Here is a 13,501-nt window from a genome sequence, read left to right as displayed (position 1 = left end):
AATGTACAAAGTGAAATATGGAATGGAAAAGTAAACTAAGTACATTAGTTACCACTTGATGTAAATATGACTCTTGATACGATATCAATACTTTTATGTTCAATGTTTTCAGAAGTTAATAATTATTCTTCATTGTCAAGAATCGGACAATAGTGCATAAGTTAAGATTAAAAGCAGTTGAGGGGTTTTGATAAACAAAAATACTGAAGTAATTAATTAGCTAAATGACAAATTCACTACTCAAATGCATTTTTAAAAGAACATAAGTCTTAGCAAGAAATACTTTTTCAGATTACTAAGAGCTTCTTCCCTTATAAATCAGTCTCACACAAATAAATGGTACAGTCAAAAACATCCGCAGGAAAGGATATTTAATGATATGTAAAGATGTTTACAATATAGTATGTGAAAAACCTAGATACAAAACTCTACCTACACCAGGATCTCTAGTCATTATCCAAGTTGTGGGATGATAGATTGCTTTTCTTAAACTTCTGAAGTTTTTTAAATTCCTCTAATGAGGAATTATAGCTTCACTAGAGGCCCAGTGCACGAAATTCATGCACTTGGGGGGGGGGAGGTCCCTCAGCCCAGCCTGCACCCTCTCACAGTCCAGGATCCCTCGGGGGATGTCCAACTGCTGGCTTAGGCCCACTTCCTGTGGAAGCCGGGAACCCAGCTCAGGGCTTCTGGCTGAGCGGCCCTCCCCCTATGGGAGTGCACTGACCACCAGGGGGCAGCTCCTGCATTGAGCGTCTGCCACCTATGGTCAGTGTGCATCATAGCGGCTGGTCATTCCACCATTCGGTCGATTTGCATATTACCCTTTTATTATATAGGATAATCTCAAAAATTAACATCTGAAAAATAACTGGCTCATAATTGACTATTAGACTTGTGGGCTCTTCAAACTTCCGGTGGCATAATGATTTCTGTATTGGAAATAAAGAGGTACACTACTATCTCAGTCTTCTGGAGCCTCTCTCAATGAGGGACAAATGTTAGGCTTCCTACTGCTTCTAAAACTGATCACTGAAAGGGCCAGACAACCTACATTCAGACTCCTTTTTGTATTCACAAATCTGTCTTGCTCTTAAAATAAGAGTGTAGCTCAGACCCAAAGGGCAATTTTAGGTGTGAAGCATATTGAGTTACTTTCTTTTCTACCTCCTGCCCAGTGAAAAGCAAAGATAAGGCTCAAATAAATCCTTCTGCTGGTTGCTGCTCTTGTAGGAGAGTAGTTTGCTTTCAGGGAGGTCCAAGAAAAATTGTTGACACTCAAACTCAACCAAAGCACCCACTGGCCTCTCCTATAGAATGTTTTTCCATCTCCCCAAAAGGGTCCCTCATGTGGAATTCTTAAGACTCTTTCTTTCAGAAGGCAGGCTCAGTTTTACTGGTTTTCCATTCAAACACACCCTGCATCAGATTTTAACAAAACCGAACATTTTCTTTACTCTATAATCATATGGTAAGATTGTTCGCATAGACTGTAGTGACACTGGCCAAGACGGAATGTGACTCCTTGATGCTAAGTTGAGGTTACTGAGTCTTGAAAAACTTTAGTCCCAGGTGATTTGGGGCTTATTCTCTAGAGTTGGGAGAATCATTGCCATATGCTGGACAAAACTCTGGATTGGGGGTCAGAAGACTACTAACAACCAGCTAAAGAACTTAGGATAAAAACCTTCCTTCTTCAGGTCTCATTTTCATTGTTTATAAAATGAGGGTGGGCTAGATTATTTCTAAGAACCCTTTAAGCTCACATCTGATATTATTGCGCAATAGCAAACTACCCATAATGGCTCTTTTAACTACATATATATGGGAAAATGAACAAACTATTGAAACTAAAGATTGCTTTGGTGGCAAGAAAATAAAATTGGAAGTTGTGAATCAGAGCCAAAAGAAAGTTACTGGAAATAAGCCCAAAGCAGCTGAGAATAGGAGATTCAGGCTGGATTTTTGTTGTTGTTCCAAACCAAGTTCCTTTAATCCTCCTGGTGAGATTTTGGGCAAGTCACTATATCTCTTGCAGTTATAACCCGTTTATCTCTACAATGGAGATAATTACATGAGATTGTACTAAGAATAAATAAGAATTATGCAAACCACCCTGGCATCTATATATATAAAAGCCGAACGACTGGAATAACTGGTCATTATGATGCGCACTGCAGCAGCCAACCGGCCCAATCAGGGCCCCAATCACCCCCCACACAACCTCCTGCAGCCCCTCCCTCCACCCCAATCGGGGGAGGATCCAGGTGGCCAACCTCCTGTGTCCCCTCCCAACCCCCCAACCCCCACTGGCCTGATCAGCCCCCATCAGGGCAGGCCAGCCAGACCCCATCCATGCACGAATTCGTGCACCAGGCCTCTAGTATTAAATAAATGCTAACTTCCCCTTTCCCTTTTATATCCTCTGTGGTGAGTAGTTCTGAATTAGTCTATCCATCTACAAAATGTTATAACAACATTAGCCATCAGCAGCAGTTACTAGAAGAACAAGATGAGTGGAATATAGAAAAAACAAAAACTAAAGTGTCCTCCTGGGGGTCCTGGGGTATTTTCACTTTGTTGCCCTGTACTAAGTAAGCTTCACGAGCATTAAGACAAAGAAGTGCTTTGCTTTCGAAACAAAGTGAGAAAATACCATATTTTCTTGTAACGTCCAACTCATTCAGTCTCAAAACAAAAATTTTCTTTTAGCCAAAGTCTTGGAGTTTTGAATACCCACAACCTGGGCTCAGACTGCATGAAGAAAGGCTGAGCCAGGCTGGTTTCCTTGGAAGAGGAACAGAAGGAGACAAAAAGCTTCCACCTATGGTGACAGCCCTGTGCTCGCTGCTGGTGCAGAAGACACACCTGTCTTTCCAACAGTCCAGCTTCCCAGCCTTCAACTAGCAGGCTGCTAGGACAGGGAAGGCATTTATTTCCCTTTCTTCTCTTCAAAGGTGATTTTCTCTAAACAGTACAGCTTGTTACTACTGTTGAGTTGTGGCTCCCCAGAGGATTATACATTTCTAAGCATGAAGGCATATGAGTGACAATAAAACATGCAACATACCTCCAATGACTTCATTTTTTTTAATTAAGGGGGAAAAGTTATAACCTCCCACAAAGTGATGTGTCTGATGAGCACACACATCCCTGCCCCCCAGCCCCCTTTCATGGGGTTTACCGACCCCATGAAAGCCTTTAAAACACTGAGGATCTCAGAAAGGGCATCGGGCTTGGTAAACCAGAGCTTCCACAGGTCCTACCCCATAGGTTCGGCTTCCAACAGAAGCCATGTGCCAGCACCCACAAAGGGTGGAATTATAATCTGCCACAGCAATTGGGCCTTCTTCCAGCTACTATCTGGAAAACAACATTGTGCCCATTGTACTGTAAAGGGGAGGAATTATAAAGAAATCAAACAGCTCCAGAGAGATGGAACCACTTGAAAAGCAGAGGAAAGTCTTCTGTTAAATAGTATGAAAGATCCAGGTTTCCCAAATGGTATTTAAGGAATTGGGAAGAAAGGCTGATTTCTCCCAAAGGAGCCCCAGCTTTGATGCCCAAACTGCCCTCCAACATCAGGCTGTGCATTTTTGTATAGCAGGGTACCCTCAGGCGAGACAACTATAAATAGCTTAAAACAAGAATAGGAGATTCCATCTGTTTCTGGAATATTTCAACAGCACCTGCTTTCAAGGTAAAAATCTGGGAGCTGTCCCCACAGCCTTCCTTCCCAACTGCCTTTCCCATCCCCCCTACACTTATTTTAAACTAAAGCAGATAACACAATCCAAAAGGGCTTCTGCCACCACACCTGCCTAAGGAAAGAGTCCTTTGATTTTTCTCCTGAACTGTATGTGTTTTAAAAATACTAGAACATTAGAGAGAAAATCCAAAGTTTTGAAAACCAGACTCTTGTATTACTTCTAATTTCTTTTTTTCTATGAGAACTGAGCTTTTCTGTGTTTATAGTATAAATGAGTACAATGCGGATGAAAAAAAGATGCAATAGTTCTTCCTGCCATTAAGTTAGAAAGTGTTCCAGAAGGAAGATGGTTCTTACTTAACACAATTAATGTTTAAACACAAGCCCATATGCCAGCTTGTACGGAGAGAAGGACAATAACTCCCCAACAAGGGCCCAGGAACATATTTCATTAAGTTAAAAACAAAACAAAAACAAAAAACTGAAATTGAGGCTTGAAAATTCCAACCTAAATCAAGGTGCTATTCCCACAGTGATGTACAGCATCCCTCTACAATAACCAGAAAACCCAAGCCCATGTAGATAGCAATTTCACATACAAAAAGCCACTTTATCCTTGGTCTACAAACATCAATACTTCTAATGTCTGCCCCAAACCATCCAATGGCACTCCATTTGCTATGGGGGAAATCCAAAATTTTGAGCAAGTCTTTCACAATCCAGCCCCAGGACTTCTATGGCATCATCTGCCCTCTCATCAAATTTTCATCATTCTTTCATCTTGCTCTTCCTTCCATTTCTCTGGGCCTGTGCACACCAGTTCTCCTCCAGGCAAAATCCCACTGGTTCTATAAGACCCAGTTTAACTGGAAACCATCAGCAACACTTTCCCTGATCCTCCAAGCCAGAGATGGGCCCTGCCCAATCTATGACCCCCACATACACATTTTTTTCAAATATCACTTATCACATAATATTTTAATTAATTGTTTACATAAGCCCTTCCCAAAGATTGGGTAGCTCCTAAGACAGTAAGGGTGGAAGTGAAATGGGAGGTGGGTATCAAAATCAGAGGTTGCCTGGGAACAATGTACCCAAAAGCCTATTCAATTTTAAATTTGGTAAAGGACAAAATGTATATATTGTTTTCAGCTTGCAAAACCAAGTTCAGAAAGTTCAGCTCATCAAAATCTTGGATGAACATGACATCTGAAAGGTTCTCATCATATAGGGAACTAGGGTTAGATCTTTATGTCTATTTGAAGGAACCTTGAGGTAAATATAAAGGCCAAAGACCAAGTATTATGCATTGCTCATTCCTGATATATACTAGGTACTAAAATACTTACTAAATTTAAATGTTAAACAAAATTTTTAGATACTGTCTTTATGAAACAAGTCATATCTTCCCAAAATGTATTCTAGTTTCTGAACAGTTTTATTTGGGTATAAAGATAATTACTCAAACTTTCTCAAGAGCTTAAGTAAGATCTGTATACAAAAGGAAAAAAATTGTAGAACACAAATATTTAAGTTCATTTATAAAGAGTAAAGACATATTATCATTACATGAAATATCTTCCATAATCCAACCCACCACCACCATCACCACCTCCAAACAACATGGTTATGGCTTTGACCTCTTGTGCTCTTGATTGGTATGTGTCATTTAGGCAAACCAGAAGCCATAAAAAATTTTGGTTCTAAGTCACTTTGTATTATATTTGAAAGATTTCAGAGGTAATGCTTATACCACATCAGATACAGATAGTGCTGTCTGGAAATACTAAAATACTCTCTCACTTTCCTGGGTTTATAATGAATTACAACTAACTTAACCCATAACTGTCGTTCTCCTAGCTGGTGTGTTTAATATAATATTAAGTACCATCTAGCAACTAGTAAAATAATATTATGATGAACCTTAAGGAAAATTAAAATGCTTTAATAGAAAGAAACTAGTTAACCATTGGAGAAAATATTCATTTGACTTTATGTACCATGGTATTTGTGTTAATGAGACTTGTTTATATTCTAGTACAACTACATTTTTTAATACACTTTTATCTGTGAACAAAACAGATAAAAATTCTCAGCCTTCACAGAACTTAAATTCTAGTGGGAGGAATAGACAATACCCCTAACAATGAACCTAATAAATTAACATATAAAGACTATCTAAGAACCTTTTTATTGTAGCCCTGGTCGGGTGGCTCAGTTGGTTGGATCGTTGTTCTGTACACCAAAAGGTTAGGAATTCGATTCCTGGTCAGAGCACATACCTAGGTTGGGAGTTTGATCCCCGGTTAGGGAACATATAGGAGGCAACCGATACATGTTTCTCTCTCACATCAATGTTTCTCCCTCTCTCTCCCTTACTCTTTCTCTCTAATTGATAAACATATCTGCAGGTGAGGATTAAAATAAAAAACACCTTTCATTGTAAAATTAAATTTAAATTTTTAATACTGATCGTCACTGAGTCAATGGTTTACCTTTTACAACTAATATGAAATAAGTTTTATAATATGAATCACACTTCTGCGATTAACTATTTTTCATATTTTCTCTTTAAACTATGAGGCCCATCCCATGGGGCCCATCCTCTAATTTTAGTGCCCCGCTCTTCCATGCAAATGGAATGCATCTCCCAATCTCTGAAAGCCATGCATACATTATTTTGATCAAGCATTATACTAAGGGCTGGAGATACAAAGGTTGTTGCTTAACACAAAATCTTTACCCCTGAAGAGTTAACTATCCAGCAGAAGGATGAAGGATGACCAAGGCTTATGAGTGTATAACTGAAGTATGCACAGCATCTGGGCGCACCCTGAGGAGGGGATGGCTACTTCTGCCTAGAGAAGGCTGCTTGGAGTGCCCTGTTGAGTCTGGGAGAATAGGTAAATGTGTAAAGGCAGAAAGGTCTAGTGGTTCCTATGTACCAGGAGAGCAGTCAAGAAGGAAGGGATCCTAAGGTAGTGGTTGGCAAACTGCGGCTCATGAGCCACATGCGGCTCTTTGGCCCCCCGAGTGTGGCTCTTCCACAAAATACCGACTTCTGCGCATGGGCCACGAAGTTTCAATCGCACTGTACATGTGCGCCCGCACGTGGTATTTTGTGGAAGAGCCACACTTAAGGGGCCAAAGAGCCGCATGTGGCTCGCAAGCCACAGTTTGTCTTAAGGAGCTAGGATTAGTGGAGGCTGTATATGCACAGACGCCATCACTAGGAGCTACATCCCTCATGAGAAAAAATGGAAAGCAAGATAGAGTGGCTTATGAGCAGACTTGAGCTAGAGCACTGGGCACACCAAGAATGGTGATTGGACCTCAAGGCACAGATTAACTAAAGGAAAAGTACCTGAAAAAGGCAAGGAGACCAAGCAGCAAATGAGGACAATGTTAATAATGTAAAGCAGACCCAAATAGTGCTCATGTTCTCTTGGCAGACCTCTCCACTCTCCATTGGACATGTCACCAACCAGTCATCCAGGGTTAACAGTAGACTCTTCCATTCACATCTCACCCCAGCAACATTCCCAAACCAAGCACAGGGAAAGTGCCACTCTGTGTGCCCTTTAAATGTGTGCAACGGCTGGATGAGATAAAGTGAGACTTCCACCCCAGCCCATGTTAAGTATCCATGAAATGGTATCTCAGAATTCCTATAGTACTCTTTATCACCACAGTCACTATTCCCTGGCATTAGAATATCCATAGTAAGAAGACACTATGCCATGGGATCATTCTATGCATTTTATATAGCATACTGTAGTGATCGGTCATCTATCTCCCCAGCGAGTCCTGGGAACTTCTTAAGGGCAGGGGCTAACTAACAGTAGCAACAAATGAATGAATTAAACCACCAAATTTTTTCCCATAGTTCCAAGCTAATATAACAAACAGAAAACACATTACCTGTTGCTATTTTTCATTCTAAATGACGACAGCGTGAAGGCTATTCAATGTTTCTTACAAGCACAAAGTCCATAACCCTCCATACAGACACACAAAATCAAATGCTAGAATCAGAGGAGGGCAATTTTTTTCATTTTAATTTTTAAATAAATAGTTTTCCACTCCCAGGAATTTGCTGAATAAATGTGGTAGTGCCAGTTCAGAGTCAACTCCCCACTCCCCAACACACACACACACACACACACACACACACACACACACACAAACACACAGAGCTTTGAAAGGAAGAAACATCATATCTCAAAATATTGGGGGGAAGGGAACGTTTCTGCAAAACTTCAGAACTTGTTTTAACCCTTATTTGAGGATATGATATCCTCAAATGACCACATAATATGCAGTGTCCTGGCCAAGGCCAAAATCTAACATTAGATAAAAATGAAAGTGAAAATTTTCTTTAAAAAGAAAAAGACCAACATTACTAAGTCAAAAAGTAAATAATCATTTACATCAGAATCTAATACTCTGGGCAGACGATCCTTGGGCCTGGGCTACTGAGGCATGCTTGAGAACAGCTGTTCGCATGTAATCTCACAAAGTAGCTGGGTTGTACTCTCTTCCTAAGGTCTTTCCACATTTTCCCTCTAATAACCTGATTACAGATGCTATCCTTGGTGAAGAAGAGAGTTAATTTTGCTGATTAAAAATAATAATAATATTTGTGTAGAGAAACACAAAAGTAGCAGGACCAACAGTTATTGAGCAAAGGGCCTTAAAAAGTCAGCCCACAACCCCCTCTCCTCCCCCACCCCACGTGGTGAGAGGGTGTGTGGGCTTGAGGGGTGAGGCGAGGGGGGTTGTCTTTTCTTGGTGAGAGGAAGAAGGAAGTGCAGAGACAAATACACCAGAGAACTACTCTTTCTGGAATTCATAGAGGGTCTGGCCTTTTATCCCCAAGACTGGGGACCCGGGTTTTGTCAGGGGCGCCTCCCCGCTGTCCTGCCCTGGGCTGCTCCACATGAGCAGAGAGAGACAGGAGGCAGGCCCCTCTGACACCTACTTAACGAAGGCAGATGGAGAGGAGAGTGTGTGGATGCCTTTACTTCCCCCTCAGGAGGCGCCCAGCAGGAGCCCACAGAGCCAGCAGCTCCAAAATCAGATTTCCACACATCCTCCCACCACAGAACACGCTTACCACTCGGGCAAGAGGAAACAGAGCATTAAGCAAGTGTGGCTCTGGTGGATGAAGGGGGTTTTAGAAGACCTAAAGAAGCCTTCTTACAGGATTTGGCTCTTTTTTCAACCTCTCCAGAGGTAGCCAAGTTGAGAAACAGTCACTCACTCAATGACCCGAAGGGGGCAAGGGTGTTACTTTGAGGAGGACACAATCAGTGTCTGCGAGACGTCTGAGTCACAGACACATACTTTATTAATAATCTTACATACACAAAATGTCCAAGGGAAAGCCTCACAGGCTGACTTCTGACAGCTCCAGATAACAGCAGGGGGAACTGAAGCCATGCTGGCTCTGAGGCTTCCACATACTCCACAGAAGCGATGGTCCCTTTCCCACCCCAGGGATGTGATACAAATAAATAAATATAATTATCTGCAGAACTTAAAGTGCAAGGACAACACTGTCAAGTCCTTCCCCCCAAGTGCAGTGACTTGTGGGAAACAGATAGGAAAATAAAAAGAACAGCTGGAAAATTTAATTACAGAGTAACAACGCAAGAGCTGACATTGTTTCGCAAAACTAGCCAATAGCCAAAGCCCTTCTCCCTTACCTTAAGATACAGAAGCAGCTCTTAGCTCCTGAAGATAAGCGGCAGAACCCGAATCTCTGTTTGCTGTCAATGTCAGTGAGCACAAACGTGAAGTTCTGGCCAACTTGGCTAACTGTGAGGCTGCGGCAAAGACAGAACAAAGGGGAAAATGAATGTGCAGTAAGTTTCTTGATAAAGTATCTAATCATGACAAGTCGTTGAACCTGTAACATTTCCTCTCTCAGTGGAACTCTTTATAAATGAACTGAAAATTTACACACTTCAAGGAAACAGATTGTGAGCTAGTAAAAAAAAGGGGAGGGGGGGGGGCTGCAGCAAGCAGCACATTCTGGTGACCACCTACCTCATCGGAGCTACCGCCATACCTTCTCCTACTTACTGAGTGCAGGCAGGTAGCACTGTTAATCATCCCATCAAATCCTGAAAGGTGCGTTCCATTAACTTCACATTGTAGATGAGGAAATAAAATGTTTTAAAATTCACTTCTAAAAATCAGTTTACCAGTTAGCTTGGATTCCTCTTTAAAAATTTACATATACCAAATTCTAAAACATAAATTTATGCTAATAAAATATTTTAGAATTTGACATTGAATTTTTCAAAGGAACTTATTAATTCGTAGTTTACATGTTGCGTTTTACAAAATATATTCAAATTGATCATATATTCAAATAGATGCTTCTCACCTATAATTTACTTCCTAAATTGTCAGTGCAATAAAAAAGTCATGGTTCACCAGGCCTTTTCCAAAGACTTTTTGAGTCTTAGGATACAATATAAATTAAGTTCTCAAATACAGATAGCCTTCCTTTTGAAAATTCCCTCGTATAAGCTGCATAAGAAAATTAAAGAAGTTTCCAAGGTATCTTATCTCAGCACAAAAGGTCAGTGGACCCTACCTGGTCATATGTAAGGAAACAATTCCATCCCTTGGAAAGTGGTTAGAGAGTACAAGAAAATAATTCAGGAAGAAAAGAAAAAGCTCCACTCTCCTGTTTTAACTAGGAAGGTGAACGAAAACAAGGTGGCAATTTAAAAGCAACGTGGTAATAAAACAGGTGTAAGTAATGCTATCCCTCCACCTTACATAGCCAGGAGAAGAAACACATTTCTATAAAAGTTATAGAGCTGTCAAGGGGACACCAAATGCTACCCTGTTATGGCTGTTATGTTTTATCTATAAAGCTTGGATACTGTGTTACTATGGTGATTTAATACTATGTTTTAAAGGGGGATTATATGATTAATTTTAACAAGGTTGAGAACTAAAGATGTGTGAGAAACAGGATTCTAGCTCACATAATTAAAGTGGGGGGAACGTGGGCCTCATTGGGGGAGGAGAAAAACCTGTATTATTAAAATATTTAAAGCAACAGGTCAGGATGATTTTAAGTTCGAATAAGGTGATGCTTTTGTCAAATACTATTATGTGGTTTTATAAAATATGACTGTTTGTTATTTTAACTCAGAGTTTGATTTCACATCCACAGTGTTTACAATGAAGCATCCTAGAAGGAAAGGATATCGATAGGACTGAATGAGAAGAAAAGACCCAGGACCTCTAGGAAAAGGACAGAGAACAAACACAGCTTGGTTGGTGAGTTGAGTGTCATTAATTTCCCTATTATTTTTTCACTAACATTAAAAATGCTGAAAATGCTTTTAGCTACCTCATAGGCTCAAAGAAAGATTCATTACTCATTTACTTGGTTGAAATCCCAACTCAATCACTTGCTAACTGAGACTTAATTTAGCAAGTTACTTAACCTCCAAGTACCTCAGTTTCTTCGCCTGGAATAACAATGAGAAACTACCACCCAACCCAAAGGATGTTTGGGGAACAAGTGAAATAAGCATTTAGTATAAAGGCCAGTCCATAGTAAGGATAATTAATAAAAGAGATGCAAGCTGTTAAGCTACCATCTGAATGGAAACCAACATTCATATTAAAACCATGCAATTGCTTAGAATCTTCCTGACTCAGCTCTGTAGTACTTATGAGTGGATAAAGGAAAGCTGCCTTTCTTTCTCTCTTGTCTGTTGCATCTTTTCAGTAAAGGGTAGACCTCCAGATGACCAAGGGAGCTGTTCATGCTTGCATTAAAGTGAACAAGATTCTCCCGGCCAGAGTGGCTCAGTTGGTTGGAACATCATCCCATGCACTGAAAGATCACCGGTTCGATTCCTAGTCAGGGCACATGCCTATGGTTAACGGTTCGATCCCTGAGTGGGGCACCTCCTGAAGGCAGTAGACTGATGTTTCTCTCTTTCTGTCTCTCTAAGTGTGTCCTCAGGTAAGGATAAAAATAATATTAATAAAGTGAATAAGATTCTTTTTGGGGTGCCACAGCTTCGAAGGAGGCACTTATTCACAGTTGAGTCACGTTTTTTTAATTCCTACTAGGGTGAAGTACAAGTCATTAAAAGCCCCTAACCATTAAACACAAAAATATTTTTCCTTGGACAATTTCGAATAAAATAAAAGCCAGGCAAAGGCAGTCAAACAGAAGTTAACTTGAAGGTTTTGAATCCCTACAGAATGTGTCATTCCCTTCATGAGACTACTCACTTTTTCTCCATAAAAATGACTTTGAGAAAAGGGTCTGCTTCCTTAAAGGCTGCAGTTCCTATGTTTGCCTCTGGATCAGAATCCACAGGAATCAGATTTCAGGATAGTTAAAACTGGGAGGAACCAAAGAAGCCATCTTATCTAATTCTCTTGTTTTATAGCTGGGAAAACTGAGGCTCAGGATTATTTTTTGGGCTTTGTTTTTACAAAGTAATCAGGACTAAAACAAAAATCCAAGCCAAATTCTGTTTCAAAGTCTTTTCCATTCCTCTTCACTGCACTAAACACAACGAAAACTCTCCCCCAGAAGCTTTCAGTTCAGTTGAAGGAATTGGATACATAAGAAAGTCAGTAGTTGTCTCACCAAACAGACTATACTTCCCACTAAGCTGTATTTTGAGTATTTCCAAAACTGAACCCAGAAAACAGGGCCAAGACCATCCTTAGCTGTGCTTCCCATGCCTAGATGAATATGGAAAAGGGAGAAAAGCAATGACTATCTGAACCACAAACTTGAACCTTCATGTCGCCTTGTAAATGTCTGTTAGCTATTCAAGTCCCCTCTTGCAACATTTTGTTTAACCTTGAGGTTGTTTACAGGTTCAGTGTATAAAGGGCATGAAGCATGTGGACAGGACAGTTTGATTGCAATCTTTCAGTGAGAAATGGGATTTTCCATATCAGCCTCACTTTAGTTTGTCATCTTACTGAGCAACTAACTACTATACTCACCACTGCAACAAATGCTGGATACACAACATCCATCCCACTGTGGCACTTCCTGTCTAGTTGGAGAGGAATAATAAACAAGTGTACCACAAAGCACACAGCTTGTCACAGTGTTGCATGAAACCAAAGAAGGAACAAGGACAGAAGATGAAAGTGAAGGGAAGGCCCTACTGAGATAATGTAGTCAGGGACAGCGTCTCAGGGATGACAACAATACCGACCTGAAGGAAGATTGTGCAAAGATTCTCCGGCTAGAAAGAGCTAGGCATGTTCAAGAAACTAAAAGGACACCAGTACAACTAATAATAATACTTTCTTTAGAGTGAACAGAGATCTCAACATCATTTCAGTACTACTCTCCACCAAGAGCTTCAAGTTCAGTGTAGGGGAGAAATAACTTTGGATTGAAAACAAGAATATCTGCTTCTTCCCCAGCTCTGTAATTACATGGTAATTACCATAAGCAAGTCATTCCAGCTCTACAGATCTTGGCTTCCCTGCTATAAGAGGGGATGCTTGAACCAAATGAATTTCAGCTTTAGAATCCTGTGGTCTGATTCTCACACATTCTCAAGGCCTCCGGTAGCCAGAGCCCAAGCTATCACAGTACACGTCACCCTCTCCCTAGCAGGCTCCATCTGCTCTGGCTGAACAATCTTTAGGCTCACTCATGGTTTCTCCTCTGCTTTGCTCTTCAGTGCATATGGGGTGTTAGGCTCTTCCTTCCACTTACCCCTTCTTGTCCTCCCTGCAGACTCAACACAAGTCTCCCCCACTATGAGAAGT

General features: G+C 40.7%; 1 protein-coding gene across 6 annotated transcripts in view; it reads right to left on the bottom strand.

The window, feature by feature from the left end:
* Positions 1-13,501, bottom strand: part of DENND1A (DENN domain containing 1A) — a 465,276-nt gene that overhangs the window by 297,192 nt on the left and 154,583 nt on the right. For 5 of the 6 annotated variants that reach the window (XM_036329707.1, XM_036329706.1, XM_036329703.1 and 2 more), the window contains one exon: positions 9,418-9,537. In XM_036329707.1, coding sequence (XP_036185600.1) covers positions 9,418-9,537 — 120 coding nt within the window. Of the gene's footprint in view, positions 1-9,417; positions 9,538-9,760; positions 9,859-13,501 lie in introns of all 6 variants that reach the window. The other variant, XM_036329708.1, reaches the window with a different exon arrangement.

The sequence above is a fragment of the Myotis myotis genome, unplaced genomic scaffold, assembly GCF_014108235.1.
Source record: "Myotis myotis isolate mMyoMyo1 unplaced genomic scaffold, mMyoMyo1.p scaffold_m19_p_12, whole genome shotgun sequence".
NCBI classification, from domain to species: domain Eukaryota; kingdom Metazoa; phylum Chordata; class Mammalia; order Chiroptera; family Vespertilionidae; genus Myotis; species Myotis myotis.
Note: the sequence above shows the minus strand (reverse complement) of the source record. Positions and strands in the feature narration are given on the sequence as shown.